The following is a 19,419-nucleotide window of genomic DNA, read 5'->3' as shown; positions in this document are numbered from 1 at the left end:
AGTGATATAGTTAAAGATGGATTGAAGATTAAATACACTGGACTAAAAGAAATTACCCTGCTATTGTGTTCTGTGTTTGAGCCAAAGATTTTCTATATAATAAATAAGAAATGGCTTCCTATGTAAACAAGAAAAATGATATTGCTGTTTTAAGACCTGTTAAATTACAAAATTTAGAAAAAGGCAAAGCTTACGAAATCACATGCAAATTGATTCAAACACAAAATACAGGCGAAAAAGTTTTAATACATTTAGATGGAAAATATAAAACATATTGTCAAAAAATATAATGAAAATACAGAGCAATTGTTAAAAGAAGTAAGAAAATATAAATTATTTATGCGTTATGATGGTATGAAGCAGTTAAATAATGGATCTTCTATCTCAAATATTTTTCAAAAATAAACAATTAAAAATGATTTTCTTTAAATCTATAAAGGAAAAATGAGTTGTTAGTATGGAACCTCAAACTAGATTCATTATTACTAGCTATTTTAAAATATTTGTAAAGAACGTGCAAGATAAAGTTGAAGTCGTTTATAATTTATACGGGTGTGAATTTTCCTTAAACTATGATCAATGGACAGTTTAAGAAGTCATTCCTTCGAATTGAAAATGAGGTGAGCAGGAGATTCCATTACCGGTATCCAAACTTATATTTATCATGTAATATATAAAACTTAGGAAGTAAGTTTTTATGGTTTAATATAATCATAAAAGCTATTTGGTCTACCTCTCCTCGATAAGTAGTTTTCCACTTTTAAGCATGTAAGTTATCAATTTCTTGAACAACCAGCATATAAATTGCGTCTTCAAATAAATTTTATTTTTATATTAAATAAATGTCGGTCTGTATACTTATTCTATAGAGATCGACTTTTTGGCTGGTTTGTCTTTTAATAAATTAGTTGGAATACCATTTGATAAGACAGGAAATATTTATTATGTTTTGCGTACGCGTTGTGGTTTTAAACTAGTTCCTGACTTAAAAGAATTTTACAATTTCTTACTTTTGGAGAAATTTCTTGGTAAACTCGATAGAAGATTTTCGAAAGATAAGGCTCACACTGTATTGGGTTTTAAATTTGTAGCAAATAATTGTTTTTTAAAAAAGGAGAACTCTAGAAATAATTCTAGCTTTTAGAGATTTTTTATAAAAGGACTTGTGTATGTAAATTCTGTTTGTAGCCGAAACTGGGTAGAGTGGTTCTTTTATCTATATGGGGAATGTCAGTGGCGTATTAAATAAGAGATGTCGAGCAATAATATTAGCGATGTGCAGTATCCGCAAATCAATGTGCAAAATGCTTATTAGGGTCGCTCAGTTAGGCCATGCTAAATCACAATCAAAAACTGTGGTATAAAATAATTAGGTGGTTATATTAGCTATAGTATATTAATAAAAATGTGCTATAAAGTAATTAGGCCATCATTTTTCAAAAAATATCCTAGAAATTAGCTATCCTAACTACTCGTGCTTACCTTGTTCCTGTCCTTTAGGCTGTTACTTATTTGTTTGAAGACAGTCTCTCGGAAGTATAGCTATCTGTGATCAACTGATTAAACTTATTCAAATTGAAACGTTGGACGGCAAAGAATTTCTTTATAGGGACAAGAACGTGTTAGTACGAAGGTGCTCGAGATTCTAAAACTCAAATTTCTAGAAAGCAGTAACATGAGACGTACGTCTTTCTTCATTCAACTGACTTCTTTGTAGGGAAGGTGTGGGGCCGAGAGGGCAATTTTGATTACTACTCATTTATCACCCGTTTATTTGTTTGCTCTTTGCCTATTGTCTCAGTTACAAATACTGCTTCAGGGCTCGCGGGAAGTAGGTAGGTGTCTTGAAAGAGAATGATCTATGGACATCTGTTTAAGCTGGATGTGCACTATGCCCTCTTAACTTGTTAGTAAGTACAATATTCTGTTTACTTTTTGTACGAAAGTTATAAAACAAAAACTTAAAAACGTTAAAAATCTTTCAATTTCCTTTATTTCTGTTTTCCATTGATGCGGATTGTTTTTGTTTATTCTGATATTTTCTCGTTTTTCGTTGCTGTTGCTAAGTTTTATTCCGGGGCTTTGTGCTTTGAAGGATGGGTATGGCAGTTTGGTGAATCTTCCATTTTCCTTGACCACTTTGGTTATACGCTTATACTTCGGTAAGGCGTATCTGTGTCGTAGCCTTTAGTCTTTCTTATTACACTTTAGGCCTCTCTGAATAATTATTAACACGTTAACTGTGTTAAGATATATTTATTACAAAGCTTAACTACCAATGGCTGACTACCAGCTTACTACACACACAGGCTGCTCTACATCTTATGACAGGCAATGTTGCCAGCCCTACCGTTACATCTTCCCCTTTTGAAACTTAAACAAAATCATTCAACCAAACTGGTTTTCTTGTTAGTCTTTTAGATCTACGAACTCCTGTGTCAGTTTCATTCACATTATCTTGCATTGTTACTGTGTCACTACCTGGAACATTATTACCTGTAATCCTATCAGTCACTACTTCACTGTTAACATTACTTCGTGAATTATCGTGTGTAACATTTTCTGTTTTACAATTATCATCCTGTACCGTTATAAATTCAGGTTTATTGTATGATTTTCTTAGATGATTTTTTTTCTGAGAACTCTGTTAATATCTTTAACAACAAAAGATCTGGGATTTCATCTACGCTTACGATTTGACCTGGAGTCCAAGTTTGACCTGTTTGTATCAGACAATTTTCCCCGGGCTTTAATTCTACCAATTGTTTTGATTGTCTATCATAATACCTTTTGTCTTTGTTTTGTTTTTCTCTTAACAATTTACCTACATTCTCTTGTACTTTCGGTTTTAATAATACCTTGTGTATAGGCAACCTTGTTTTAAGTGTGCGGCTCATTAGAATTTGGGCCGGTGAAAGCTCACTGCCTAATATAGAAGAATTCCTATACTCAAGTAAAGCTAAATAATACTCTTTTCCTTCCTCGTTACACTTTTTAAGAATTCTTTTTGCTATGCCTACCGCTTTTTCCGCAAGACCATTTGATTTCGGATATCTAGGACTACTGTTAACAATCTGAAAATCCCACTCTTTAGCAAATTGTTTACATTCTCTTGACCCAAAAGGAACATTATCACACACAATAATAGCTGGAATTCAATGCATCATAAAAATTGTTTTGAATTTTTCTATCACTTCACCTGAGGATTTAGAATTTAACGGTAACAGTTCCAACCATTTAGAATAGTAATCCATTAGCACAAGAAATGATTTACCACCATTTCTAAAATATCTAGACCTACCTTCTCAAAAGGTAAACTTGGGATTTCATGCGATTTCAGTGGTTCTTTACAATTTGATACTCTGCATTTTTCACAAATTCGGCATTTCAGAACCATGGTTTCAATATCAGTTGATAATCCAGGCCATTATAGCACTTGTCTGGCCCTAGCTTTTGTCTTTTGTATATCAAAATGTCCCTGATGTAACTGATTAAGAATATCTTTTCTCAACTTTGTAGGAACAATTATCTTATGATTTAAGAAGACAATACCATCCTCTACTACAATTTCATACCGTAATTTGTGGTAAAACCTGACTGATTCATCGAGCTGTTTTTTATCTTCAGGCCAACCTTCATAATACATTTTCATCATTTTACACAGAACAGGGTCCTTTTTTGTTGCTTCAATTGTTACTTTTTTCTTTGACTCAGTAGCTTGTACATTAGCAGCTAAACTGTGTATTACCTCTGTAATAAAATTATCTGACTCATTCGTTTCATGCAAAAAATCACGAGACAGCAAGTCAGCAATGTATTTTGGTTTACCCGGTACATATTTCAATGAAATATTATACCTTAAGAATCTCACACATTCTTTGTAACCTACTTGATGGTATATCTGATACATTTTTCTTTACAATAGCCAATAATTTTTATGATCTGTTCGTGCACTATACTCAACAGTTCTTTTTCAATTTGAGCATATGATTTGTCTACTTGAGTAAGGCTACGTGGACTAAACGCTATCGGGTGGCCATCTTGTATTAGACAACAGGCTAGCCCTTGGCTTGATGAATCACATTGTATCACTATTTCTTTCTTTGGGTCAAAGGTACGCAAAACCGGAGCAGTTGATACAATCATTTTTAGTTCATTAAATACTTTGGTGTGAATAGATAACCACTGCCACTCTACATTCTTTTTTAACAGTTCCTTTAATGAAGCTGTGATAGTTGAATATTGAGGAATAAACTTACTTAAATACGTAATCATGGCTAACACCCTTTGCAGCTCTTTCTTATTGGATGGAATACTCAACTCTGTAATAGCTTTAACGAAATCGTTGTTAGTGTCATACCTTGCTTATTAAAAATATACCCTAAGTATCTCACCTCACTGACTTTATACTGGTTTTTTGGGATTAAATTTGACATTAAGCTGCCTAGCTCTATCTAGAACTTGCTTCATTATTTTATAATGTTCCTCCTCTGAGTTTGCTGCAATTAACAAATCATCAAAATATATGACAACACCTGGAATGTCACCAAAATAATTCATATTGAGCTTCTGAAATATTTCCGGGGCAACTGATAAGCCAAATGGTAATCTTAAAAATCTCCAGCATCCAAAAGGAGTATTGAACGTACATAATTTGCTTGAGCTCTCATCTAATTCTACATGATAGAACCCATTTTTCCAATCCAGAACACTAAATACATTTTTATTACTTAACCTTGCACTATCTTCCTCTACTGTTGGAAGCAAAGAATAATTTCTTTTCAATGCCTTATTTAGATCCTTCGGATCTAAGCAGTCTTAGTGAGCCATCTTGTTTCTCTACAATAACTAAATTACTAACCAGGCCACTAGGATTTTCCTATTTACAAATGATCCTTTCTTTTTCCAACTTACTTAACGCATCTTTAATTTTGGCTGGATTGTCAACGGTACCCTTCTGGGAGGTATAGTTATAGGTTGTACCTTTTCGTCAACCGTGATATGCAATTTACTAGGATATTTACCAACACCTTGAAATACATCATTGTTGTGCCTTAAAAATTCATCTTTGTTTACAACATTTACGGGATTTATTGACACACGTTCTATTAACCCTAATTTCACACAACCATCCAGACCTAATAACGATTTGCATGCATTATTGTTATCTTTAATTAAAAGAAAATCTATGTTCGCTTTTACATTTTTGTGAGTACAACACAGATTTACAATACCCAACGGTTTTATTTTTGTACCACCATAAACTTCCAACATCACATTTGTAGACCTATATTGTGCTTGTGAGTCAATTTGCTTGTAAAGCTGTAATGGAAGAATACTAGCTTCCGCTCCCATATCAAGCTTGATCTTAACCTTTTGATCTTGAATGTTTACCATTTCAGTCCATTCACGCTCTTCCCCCACTTGTGTAACTGAACAAACCTGGGCAGACGATATCACTAACAAATCACAGTCTTCATCTTCCGACTGAATTTGGTTATGTTGCACTCGCTTTATCGCCTTAATTTTGCACCTCACTGCAAAATGGTTGTAGCCCTTGTACTTCCTACACTGCTTACCAAACGTCATACAATTTGCTTTACTATGCGACGTATTACACTTTTTACATAAATGCACTAACTGTGAAGTACTGTCACTTCTACGTGCCTTATTTTTATATTTTTCTGTACCCACCTGCTTTTGCTTTTCTACTTTCCTTGCACTTTTTGTCGCCGCTGCAGTTTTCTTTACTGCTAAAATCGAGGCATCATTTTTATGATGTATTAGTTCAGTTTCTTGTTTACACAATTCCGCTGCTTTCCCTATTTCTATGGCTTTATCCAATGTCAGTTCTCCAGCCCGAAGCATGCGCCCTTGTACTTCTTTTTCTCGAACACCTAATACAATACGATCTCGTATTAAACTATTTGTCTGCTCACCAAAGTCACATGTCTTCACTAGTTTCTCTAGGTCAATCACAAAGGAATCAAACATTTCACCCTCTTCTTGTATGAGGGAATTAAACACAAGTTTTAACACCACATTTTTGTGCGGAATAACATTCCTCCAATGCTTTGAGTACTTGGTCGTAATTGTTACGTTGTTCATCAGTCAAGTTAAAAGATTAAAAAGTTCAACTGCTTCCTCACCTATTACATTGAGTAATACAGCGACCTTTACGTCATCTGACTTAGCACTACGTCCTGCAGCCTTCATGTATATAGTGAAACTTTGCTTAAAACGTCGCCACGAAACTTGGATATTTCCCTCCAATTTTATTTTTTCTGGTATGCGTGCAGATTCCATTTTCGCAATGTTCTGTAAACCACTTACTCGCCACAGAACAGCTCTATTATTAATATAAACTTAATGACCACCTGGATACTGGCGTATTTTCACGACTGCGCCATGTGTCGTAGTCTTTAGTCTTTCTTGTTATACTTTAGGCCTCTCTGAATAATTATTAACACGTTTACTGTGTTAAAATATATTTATTACAAAGCTTAACTACCAGTGGCTGACTACCAGCTCACTACACACACAGGCTACTCTACATCTTATGACAGGCAATGTTACCAGCCCTATTGTTACAGTATCTACGCTATTGCTAGGGAAGTTTTAGCTTTACAGGGTAGCGCTGGCCTCAGACAAAACTTCAAATAGTTGGTAATGGTTTCCCAGCAGACTTGATTGTCATCAACCTAGATCATACTTCACAGCGAGCAAATTAAACAATTTATTTCCTTGTAGAGTGACTGTATTTATTAGGTCAAAAGCTCTACAAATTCCAAATAAAGTAGTTAGTTTCTAAAAACTGGGAGACTTTGAGGGCGAGAATCAGAACTAGATGCTTGATTAAATTTTCTAAGATATTTCAGGGGTTGTTCAGTTACGACCCAAACTGTAGGGTAGGGTTGTCCAGTTACCTAAAGGAAGTAAAAGATGGGGTATGATATCTTTATCACCTGTCCCATAGGCAATGGGCTGTTTATAAGATGAATGTCCAACCATGTCTAGGTCCAAAACTTCTAGGATAGTCTACTACCCTAGGTATTAAGTGTTATGTAGATATCAGGCCGTGAAACAAACGGTTTAAGGTGAGAAGTATCTTAGCTGTCTATTCAAAGAACAGGGCTTTCAGTTAAGGAATCTTGTAAGGAATACCTAGACTGATTCTCGATGGGTCCGTTGTACAAAGCCAATCACAAGCTCCTGGCAAGACACAATTCTGAGGATGACCCTCGCAAAGACGATGGCTAAAAGAACCAGAAATTAAAGTCACTTTAGCCAACTGCGTACTCCTAGCATTCGTTACGCGTTCAGTGAATAATCCCTGGGCGATTGCCGAAGAATTGACTCAGACAGGAATTTTAAAATGCCCAAATATACCAAGTGCAAAAGAGTACTGGCACAAATATGCGGTCCTTGTACACATTCTGAGTGGAAAAGTTCAGAGGTCGAGCATGCGTACTGAGTCAGAACTTCTTTGAGACTATCGAAGACGGTATGATTGACTCTAGATTAAATTTGATTGGATACGAAATATTTCGAACTGCAAAAATTCCTTCGAATATCTTCGGAAAGGGGTATTCCGATATCTAATAACTATGCGACTGGAACATGTTGTGGAAGCAGTGCAGGTGTCCGTATGTATATGTGTGTGTTCATCTCTCTGGACAATATTCATACATTGTATGATTACAATAGTTATACGAAGTATTCATCAACTTTATAATTCTAGAAAGATGAAATGTAGATATGATATATTTATATGAAATTATCCTTTAAATACAAATACTTACTATTGAAACACTTCATCAAAAGTAATCTTATTTGAAAAAGAACAGACATAAAACCCAAAACACAAAGACTAAAGATATCAAGGTAGATATGTAGACATGGGTAGGTCTTCAGGGTTTTGACGAAAATTGCGTGCGTTGGATTCATGAAAACAGAGAAGAAGGTTAGAGGATGAGTTACAAAGAACTAAGCTTTATCTTCCTATCTGTCGCTCACTGTATCATTGACTATTCATCTCTGTCAGTAACCGAGTATCTTGAAAATGCTATATTTTGAGGATCCTCGGTATGTGCACTTCCAAGATCAAGAATGGAAAATGGTCGTCCGCAACTGTGGGAGCAAGAGGCAATTGCTCTTTCCTGGATTTTTGATCTTCCAAATGCGTCAAAATATATTAATTTGCTTACTTACATACTATAGTATATTTACTACAGTTAAAAATTTACGCAATGCAGGTAATTAACTTTAGCTTTACATGAGGCATTGTGTGCTCGCGTATATCAAGCTGTATGTATATTGGCGACTGTGCTTGTGTATCGGTCTTCCCCTCTCTTCCGGCCCTTAGATATAATCTTGTGGGCGTGCCTGCTCATAACCATAATTGAAATACCATGCAGCATGCATCTCTCTGATGAAACTAAGGAAAGCTCAAGTTGGCCGGTGTGTTCGAACTGCGTCCACGATCAGTGTTTTACTGATTTTACTGTAAGAAAAGAAAATATATCACGCTTACAGAAGTATTTTATTTCTTTGCCCTTCGTCCCTTGAAAAATTTTTAACATTGTATATATTCAGCTGCTGCTAGTTTTGTTTAAGTTAAGTTCGAATTTTATTTTGTCGAAAAATACTTTTTATGGCAGTTATATGTTCCAGTATCTCACATACTAAAGAGAGGGTAATTTTATGATGCAAATAGAACGTATTTAATTCAACGAGAAAATATATTTATATCACATACAGATTTTCTGTTTCATATTTCATCATTACTAGTAAACGTAATTAAATCAATATGAGGAAATGCACTGTTGAATTAGTCCCGGATTTCCTATTGCTTTGGAACATGTGATCCCAAGCTCGAATTTAGTGGGGTACTTTGAATGCTATAGTTTCAAGTCTGGCTAAACAAAACCTGTATTTATCAATCTTAGCTGCTCATACGGTTGACACCAGGTAGGGAGAAAGTTACAAGAAATCTAGAGGGCCAAAAAATGACCAAATAGTGGCTTATTTTAAGATGAAAATGACTTTAACATTTTTCACTTTAAAGTTTACGGTAAAATAAACATATTGATAGAACATTTTGAAAGTATAAATGTTAACTTTTATGTAATTAGCAAGCTAAAGAGAACTTTATTATATGTACTAATGTTTGGAAGTTTATGTAGCAAGTTTTTAAGGTATAATATTTTAGTATATGCTTCTATTATAAATTCGTTATTAATCTAGTTTTGTTGTTTTTCAGAATTACCAGAGGATAAGTTTGCAGGTGCCAGTGATATTTTGTCAATCATCGATAATGGTGATGATGATGATTTTGAAACTGAAGAAGTATCTCGGCGCGAAGCTGACCGAAATGTTGAACACACTTTAAGATTTATTCATGCAGTCATTAACCTGAAGTCATTAATTAACTTAAACCATACCGGTACTGTTTCAGCTTCGAATCTCAGAAATGTCTTTCAGTCCTGCTTTTTCAGTCCATATGAATGTCTTAGACGGAATAAAGAGTGGAGAGAGGCAGATGGGTCCTCTCAACAAAGGAGCCAAGAACCAATGGAAACTGACAGCCAGACGAACTTTGATTCAGGAATTCAAATTCAATCAGACATTTCTAGTCAAGAATATATTCCAAGTGATACACTGAGGTATATCATGCGATCGTCTGAAACATGGACCCTAATGAAGCAATCTATTAACCTGATTCTTAATTATTTAAAGAACATTTTAAAAGGAAATCAATCTATTAGTTCTGATTCAGAGTTCTCCATTGTAGATGATGCCATTAACATTTTAAGCAAAATTTTTAATGACACAGAAAGTCAGGAAACTACAACGGAGTGTCTTTCCTTGTGCATAAAATTTATTATGGAAGTCACCGAGGAAATGCTTCATAGCAGCGAAATTTGTCAGGTAATTAATTTTTCTTTTCTTTCTTTTCTATATTATTAATTTCTTCTCTTGTTGTTTGTTCTTGTTATTAATGATATTCTTATTTGTATTAAAACTTCTGAAGTTCTTCTTTTTGCCCACAATCTCGAATTATACTCCAAAGTAATTCAATTGATGACTGCGTGAAACTTCAACAGAATTTGCAGAGACTTCAAATATGGTGTGATAAGAATAAATTAATCCTGAATCTGTTCAAATGTAAATTTCTATCTTTCACGAGGAAAGAAAATCAAATTAACTTTACCTATGCAATAAGTATACCTCAAATACCATGAAAGATCTAGGAGTGATATCCGATACCGAACTAATCTTTGCTCAACACATTGACACGACAACGAGTAGTGCATATAGAAACCTAGGTTTAATTTATAGGATATGTCAAGATTTCTATAAAGAATCAATATTTATAAGGTTATATTTTCCGTATGTGAGGTCAAAATTAGAATATTGTTGTACTGTTTAGACACCAAATGCCACTAAATACTTTGATACAATAGAAAATATACAGTTTAAATTCTTAAAAATGCTTGCATACAAGAAAACCAATTTCTACACAAAGTATGTCCCGTTTGAAGACTAAGTAACAAATTTTAGTTGTCAAACATTGGAAAAAAGGAGAGGAATTTTTCATTTGTCGTTCTTACATAAATTATTAAATGATAAAATTGATTATCCAGAATTAGTTTCAGAAGTGTTATTACGTGTCCCCAGAACAACTAACACTGGGACATTCCATTGTGGAAAAGCAAGAACTAACATATTACATAAGTCTTCTCTGTGGTGAATGTGCGTTTCATAGAATGAAATGATTAGATGTCATGTAGTAGATGTATTTAGTATGCCCGAAAACAAGTTCAAAGCAATTGTCAGGCTGCATAATTAAATGACGTACATTTGTGTATGCATAATAATGTATCTATAATAGTGTATGTTAGATACTTATGTACACGACACTATAACTGAGCATTAAGCCTGTTGTGTTGTTCTTATGAAATAAATAAATAAAAAAATGAATACAAGGGTAACGATACTATAGACGATACGTGCGGAAAAAATCATTACATAATACTGAAATATAATGCTCAACACGACAATCAAACGGAGTAATGGTGATATTTTATGTGTAACATTGCGCAAATAGATGGTGAAAATGAGAAATGATGTCCAAATTCTAAGTTAAAACTTAATTTTAGCGTTTTTGATGGGCAAAACACGCAAATATTTGAAAATGTAAAGCAATCACAGAACAAATCTAATAATAATAAACATTCTGATAATAAAGAAAGAATATAATAACAATCTTTCTTCATTCTTTCACGCGACCTATTTGGGATACGGAGGTATAGAAGTAGATCCTCATACGTTTGAAAAGCGACAATATACAAATGAGATATAGGAGAACTTTTTGCGTAATTATAACGTTGTTCAAAGATGGAACGATATCAATTGATAGATGACATACAGCTGAACAAAATGACATTATTTAGAGTAAATTATGATGCGTATAATTCGAGAAAACTAATTAAAAAGTGTGTCGTTTGTCGCTAGTCTAATTTTTTGCACAACTAATAGTTTAACTCTTCTGGAATATACTTTTGTTTATGTGCTATGTACGGGAAATATAAATTGTTAAACAGCACAATTCATCAATTGTTTCTCTCAACATGACGCACATATTCCCAACAGTGACTCTGATACTCCTAACATTGTCACATATACTCCTAATAGTGACATACATATCCCTAACAGTGACACACATACCCCTAATAGTGACACACATAATCTTAACAATGTTATACATACTCCTAATACTGTCATATACCTCTAACACTGACACACATTTCTAACAGTGACACATATACCCTAACAGTGACATACATATCCCTAACAGTGTCAGTCATATCCCAAACAGTGACACACATATCCCTAACAGTGACATATGACCCCAACAGTGTTAGACATAACTCTAACAGTGACACACATTATCCTATCAGTAACACACACACACACACCTAACAATGACACACATGCCCTAACAGTGGCATACCCCTAATAATGACGCATAATCCTAACAGTAACACACACACACTTAACAATGACACACATGCCCTAACAGTGACACACATACCCCCTAATAATGAAATATAATCCTAACAGTGTCATATACCTCTAACAGTGACGTACATACCCCTAACGGTGTCAGACATACTTTCAGCAGTGACATACACACCCCTAACAGTGATACATACAACTAATAGTGACACACATACCCTAACAATGACACATACCCCTAATAGTGACACACATAATCCTAACATTAACACACACACACACACACCTAACAATGACACATGCCCTAACAATGACACACATACCCCCTAATAATGGCATATGATCCTAACAGTGTCATATACCTCTAACAGTGACACATATACCCATAACAGTGTTAGACATACTTTTAGCAGTGACATACACACCCCTAACAGTGATACATACAACTAATAGTGACACACATACCCTAACAATGAGACATACCCCTAATAGTGACACACATATTCCTAACACTGGCACTCATACCCCTAACAGTGACACAGATCTAATTTGTAATCATTATTAAATTCGCTGATTCATTCCAATATTAATTTGAGTAACTTTCGATTTCAGCATAGCGCATGGGAGAGATGGAATGGCTTCGTTGTGAAAATGTGTAAAAACATTAAAATATCCACTGAAACTATTAACTTTTTACTGAAGAAGCTGGCCGAAGTAGCACAACATCTACAGGAAAGCTTAAACAAAAAGGAAGATGACGTGTTATGTCATTACGATGTGCCGACTTTAGATAACAGCTATTATCTGTTCTTCTTAGCTCAGAATCTGTTAGAAAGAGAGATACAGCGGAGTTATACTGAGAATTCTTCTCTGGGAAAGAATGAGGAAAAGGAGAAGAACCCTTGCATTTCTGATTTGTGGATGAAACATTGGAAATCGGATGAAGAAGAACTAGAAGAAGAACAAAGACAGATATCAATGGTAGACAGGGTTTCCAAGTGGAAGAAAATGCTACAAGAGTTTGTACCTTCATTGGCAAATGATTTCCCTTTGTTTACTTCCTATTTTTGGGAAATTGATAGTTTGTTATCATTGTTGGATCAGAATAACGAGGCTTAATGGTAATCTTTGTTTTCCTGGGTATACATTCCAATTATGAATAATCTCTTTGTTATTTATTTGATAAACTTGTCAATGTTTCTTTGACATTTACTTTAAATGTGTAATAACGTCTCATCAAAAATACTTTGTTAGTTTATCACATGATCACGTAATCATGATTTATATTTTATTGTTCCATTTCCCAGGGTTTATATATTTTAAAATTATGAGAGGGTCAAAATCATGTGTGTGAGAATAATATTGTTAAGTGTTGACATTCTTTGCAGTCAAGGAGCTGTAGAAAGCACGTTTTACTAGTGCCAATATGTGTTGTTAATGTGTGCCATCTCCCAATTTGTTAAGATCTTAAATGAAGTTTCCTTATAAGTGAGTAAATCATGTGCTTTCGAGATGCTGTCAACAATCTCTTATTATGAGGGTTATAAAAAAGGAAAAACTAAAGCTTTGTGTGAAAAACAAACCGCAAATTATGTGTGCAGAAAAAAAGTTATAGTATAGAACAACATACTTTACCTTTTCAATATATTTGCCACATACATTCAAGCTTCTATCATACCATCTATTGAAATGCCTTTGAGTTAATCAGCACTGAGAAAATTCTGTTGCCGCCATGTATTCAACAATCTAGTGAATCATCTTTGAGTTCATTAGCAGTGGGAAAGATTGTTGCCGCCAATGTATTCAACCATCTAGTGAATCATCTTTGAGTTCATCAGTAGTGAGAAAAGTTCTGTTGCTAATGTATTCAGCCATCTAGTGAAACGTCTTTGAGTTCATCAGCAGTAAGAAAGACTCTGTTGCTGTCAATGTATTCAACCATCTAAGTGAATCATGTTCGAGTTCATCAGTAGTGAGAAAGGTTCTGTTGCCGCCAATGTATTTAAACGTCTAGTGAAACATCTTGAGTTCAACGTGAGAAAGATTCTGTTGCTGTCAATGTTTTTAATAATCTAGTGAAGTGTCTTTGAGTTCATCAGTAGTGAGAAAGATTCTGTTGCCGTCAATGTATTCAATCATCTAGTGAAGTGTCTTTGAGTTCATCGGTAGTGAGAAAGGTTCTATTGCCATCAATGCATTTAATCATCTAGTGAAGTGTCTTTGAGTTCATCAGTAGTGAAAAAAAATTCTGTTGCCACCAATGTATTCAATCATCTAGTGATGCAGCTTTGAGTTGATCAGCAGTGGGAAAGTCTCTGTTGTCACCAAGAATTCAACCATATAATGAAGCATCTTCCATTTCATTAGCAGTGGGAACGAAGCTATTTCCACCAGTGTATTCAACCTACGTCTTCGAGTTGATCAGGAGGGGGAAGTGTTTGCCAGACAGTCTTTCAACTTTTGGAACAAGCTGAAATAAAATTCCTGAACACACTCCTTATTTCACAGTTAGCAGAATTTTGTATTTTGTTGCACAAGTTGTCCGCTTACAGCTCAATAGCATTCATGTTTACGTATGTTTTATCTCGTTACGTGGCTAAACTCCCGGAAGGCACTTTCCCATTACTGAGAGCCCAAAGAGGATCGTACATACTTGAATACATTGGCTTGTATAGAGTAAATGACAATATAGGAAACCTGATGTCATTCTACGATAAATGCTTGAATGAACAATTGAAAAATAGAAGGTGTAAAGCTTCTGTAACATAACTTTTTTGTACACACAAAGCAAAACGTTTCTTCTTTCTTGGTAACCTTCATATGAAACAACAAACTTTTTCAGGATTCTTTCGATTTTACTGTGTGTAGGTATTTAAAATACAAGATATAATGAAGTACTTTTTCGCATTATAATATACAAACCAGATTAGTAAAGAGCGTAGGCTAATATTCTTCATACACAGGCACTCTCATCTTGACTAAGACCTATGATACTACAATCAAAAATATATATTAATGAATAATTAATGAAGGCAGAATAATGCACTGCAGTTGTTCATGTTTCAACTTGACTCTTCCCTACTATACATGTATGTGTGTCTGTCCAACAGTTTATACAATGACAAGAACGTTTATTTATTTACATTATTATCTATTTATTTCTTTTATCTCTGCATTAATTGTTAAATTTTTTAAATAATGTAAAACAATACTGAATTTCAAACTCACACTAAAAATACAAATCGCTGAGCAAAGAAACGTTTATTTAAAAAAAAAATAATAAATGTGTGACAGTTTCGCCAACTAACTGAACATATTGGCTTTATCAGACACTGGACAAACAAGAGAGAGTTGCACCTAGATATAACAGGGTCCCAGAAAATGGTTCTAAACGCTAATTGGCTGGTCAAAACAGATTCAGCCAATTATAACAATAGTTGACAAAAATGAAAGTAAATACCGCAAATCCATTTTCCTCCCTGATTCAGTGGGAAACTAAGCTACAAATTAAATCTTTCCAGTAACTTGCCCCACTGTTCGTCAATTTTAAGTCCCGCATTCCAATTCATAACACAGCTTTTCTCTTTCTGAATGAATCTGGCCTCCTTTCACTTTCTTATTAACGTTCTTTGTTCCCGTGTTAACATTTCAATCTCGTACCAATTAATATTATGTCCCGTGTACCTCACGCGGAATACAGAACGAACAGTGGAGCAAGTTATTGGAAAGATTTCATTTGTGGCTTAGTTTGCCATTGGACCGGAGAGAAAAATGGATTTGCGGTGTTTAGTTTCATTTTTGTAAACTTTTATTATTATTGGCTGAATTTGTTTTGACCAGCCAATCAGCGTTTAGAACCATTTTCTGGGACCCTGTTATATGTAGGTGCAACTCTCTCTTGTTTGTCCAGTGTCTGATGACCCAATATGTTCAGTTAGTTAGGGAAACTGTCACATATTTTTTATTTTTTTTAAAAAAAATAAACGTTCCTTTGCTCAGCGGTTTGTATTTTTAGAGTGAGATATTTAAGATAGCAAAGCCAGTATGAACCAGTTAGTTATTGAATTTCAAAGTTAGTTAGTTTTGAATTATATTGTATGTGCTACGATCTCACGAGACAGATCTAGCAGCAGTTGTTTAACATTTATAGATACGAAATGTTCAGTTGAGACAACAAAAATTGTCTTAATATTCCTTAGTTTAAATGTCATTTTATACACAAATAAATAATTTTGTTGTGAATTCACATTGTGTTTAGTATGTTTACCGGCACGATTTATTCCGAAGACACTATGTTAACGAAGGTCAATAAATAATTTGAATCTTCACCTCCGACATTGTTTATAAAGTAAATATCAAGACGTATTAATTCAAACAGATAGTAACTTCTTAAAGTCATTCTCAAATAAAAGAGTTTTTGCTAAAGGGCGTAAAAACCAAATTTTGTGCCAGGCATAGAATGCCTTTATCGTTCCTAAACTTACACCCCCTTCTTAGTGTATGTTTAAGAGTAAAGGGCCTATCCGATGGCAATGATGTCAACAGACTTAGAGGAGATGGCTGAAATTCAGTTCAAACGTAGAAGAGACTATGTAGATTCTATATTCCAAAAGCAAAATGAATGGAACATAGTCAAAAAGCACGATACATTAACATTAATGTCAATGGAAAATGAATGGAAAACAATTCCTCCACTTATCTCGAAAACCAAAACGAGGAATATGGCTGAAATTCAGTTCAAATGTAGAAGAGACTATGTACATTACATATTTCAAAAGCAAATTGTCCTAAAATGAATGGAACATTGTTTTAAAAAAGCACGAAACATTCACATTAATATCAATGGAAAATGTATGAAAAACAATTCCTCCACTTATCTCGAAAACCAAAAGAAAAATATGGCTGAAATTCAGTTCAAATGTTGAAGAGACTATGTAGATTCTATATTCCAAAAGCAAATTGTCCTAAAGTGAATGGAACATAGTCAAGAAAGCACATAACATTGATATTAATGTCAATGGAAAAATCAATGAGAAACAAATAATTCCTTCACTTATCTCAAAAACCAAAAGAGGGAGATAACAGAAATTCAGCTCAAACGTAGAAGAAGAAAATTGTCCTATAATGGATGGAACATAGTCAAAAAGTACGAAACATTAAATTAATGTCAATAGAAAATCTATGTACAAAATGAAGTCGTTGATGTATCTCAAAAACTATAAAGAGATGGCTAATTGAAAGCTTATTGTAAAGATATAATGAAGAGCTTAAAAACGATGTATTGCGAATAAAGTAAATATGAATAGAACATTGCCAAAAAATCAATAATAATGATAAAGCATATGCATTTTCTTCGAATTATCCAGGGTGTCCCACGCGGAGATTGCGTGCTAGAAATATCTTACATCTGGATTTGGAATCTCCAGACTCCATTTAGTACGCAATGTGACTTTTGACCTGATTACTTGACAGTCTCGTCCTTATGGCAAATCGGATAGGTCCTTTATAACCTCGTGGTGACAATTTCGGCAGAGGGGTAATTCATTCATATGTACTTCACCAACATCTGATGTTTCAATTACAGATTCTTGAAAAATTTAAACTGAAAGTTTATCAAATGATTGATAAACTGGCCCTAAATTAAATTCCTTATAAATTTCATACAATGTAAACCATTTTCTTTATCAATTTTATATATTTCATTTCCTTTCAATTCGTTTACACACACACACATACATACACACATATATATATGCCTCTTAGTTTGTTATCGATCCTCTGTTCACTGTTCTCACCAACCAATCAATTCTATTCGTTCTATCTTTTCCCATTAAACTCTCTGTACTTTATGTGGTAACGTCATCATGTGACTCTGTTTCATTCCCTTTCGGTGCTTGGGGTCCCTGGTTCGATCTCAGCTCGCGCCGTGTGGACTTTGTGGTGGACAAACACCGTGCTCGTGGGTTTTCTCGGGGTTCTCCCACTTTCTTCATTCCACCATTTCACTCATCTCTTATCATCACCGTCTCCTTTAGCCTAACCGGCATAAGCGTGGAATGTAAAACAAGATTTTATTTTTATTTCTATTTCACTCCCATCTGAATGCTTTGCAGCTATTTCTCTGTTCTTTAATTTTTTCCCCTTCCTCCTTCTACCTGTCCTTATCGGATGAAATGGTTTGTAGTGTGCATGGCTATGTTTATACTATTTTCTGATAGCTAATTTGTTTTTCATGCCTCCATAATGCATGCAAAAAAAACTTCTAAGTACTTTCGCTAAATATTTCATTAGATAAGGGGAAATAAGATTGAGAAAAAGAAAAGAACAGAACAGAAATACAGGGTGTATCAAAAATGACTTTACAATTTTGGAAACTCTTATTGATTTGTTTATTTAGCGTATAGACATGGTTTTGGTGTCATTTTGTAGCAAAATACATCAAGTTTTTATACCTAAAGAGGTTCAACGTGGCTTCCATTGGTGATGTGGCACACATCCCATCTGAAGTCGATTTCTTGCCAAACCCACTGCAACATGTCAGGTGTGACTTGTTCACTTTTGCCATTTGTAACTTGTATGATTTGAGATGAAACCGTTTTCTCAACCCACGCCAAACTATCATGTGTTGGACGCTCAGCTGTCGAGAAGCACGCCAGGTTGATTTTGTAGGACTGTTCACAAAGCTTTGTCTCACTTGCTCTATAACGTCTTCAGACATACGGAGACGACCTGAAGATTTATTCTGTCTTACCGAACATCCATGCCACTGATAAACAGTAGGCCTACTGGGAGGATCTTTACCATACTTTGTACGAAAATTACGTTGCACAGTTGTTGCACACTTGGATTCTTCAAACCAAAACACACAGATAGGTTGCTCGGGATCAATAAAGGCAGCCATCTTTGCTGCAACTGCCACTAGCTCAGGCAGTGGCTTGTTTCTGAACTAGTGTGCTACATGAGTATTTTGCTACAAAATGACACAAAAACCATGTTTGTAAGATAAATGAATAAACCAATATGAGCTTTCAAAGTTGTCAAGTTCTTTTTGATGCACCCTGTATATTTAATTTCCTTTTAATTTGTTTACATAATGATACAGTATATAAATTTGTTTCTTCATTTATTATCCTTCCTCTTTTCAGTGTACTTACCGAGCAATCCTCCATATTCGTTTTATGTACCTCCACTGAACTCTCTCTTTTTTGTCTGGCAGTATTATCATGTAACTACATTTCATTCCCATCTGAATGCTTTGCAGCTATTTCTCTGTTCTTTAGTTTTTCTCCTCTTCCTCCTTCTACCGGTACCTGTCCTTATTGGACGAAATTGCTTATAGTGTAGCTTTTTAGTGTGTGTGACTACGTTTACACTATTTTCTGGTAGCTAATTTGGTTT

General features: G+C 34.5%; 1 protein-coding gene across 1 annotated transcript in view; it reads left to right on the top strand.

The window, feature by feature from the left end:
* Nucleotides 1-16,267, top strand: part of LOC145665282 (uncharacterized) — a 65,722-nt gene extending 49,455 nt beyond the window's left edge. The window contains exons 4-5 of the mRNA XM_081732576.1: nucleotides 9,263-9,930; nucleotides 12,634-16,267. Of these exons, the coding sequence (XP_081588702.1) occupies nucleotides 9,263-9,930; nucleotides 12,634-13,140 (1,175 nt within the window). The 3' untranslated portion in view covers nucleotides 13,141-16,267. The remainder of the gene's footprint in view (nucleotides 1-9,262; nucleotides 9,931-12,633) is intronic.
* Nucleotides 16,268-19,419: the final 3,152 nt, after the last annotated feature.

Source organism: Thermobia domestica, chromosome 1 (genome assembly GCF_964235325.1).
Source record: "Thermobia domestica chromosome 1, izTheDome1.hap1.1, whole genome shotgun sequence".
NCBI classification, from domain to species: domain Eukaryota; kingdom Metazoa; phylum Arthropoda; class Insecta; order Zygentoma; family Lepismatidae; genus Thermobia; species Thermobia domestica.
Note: the sequence above shows the minus strand (reverse complement) of the source record. Positions and strands in the feature narration are given on the sequence as shown.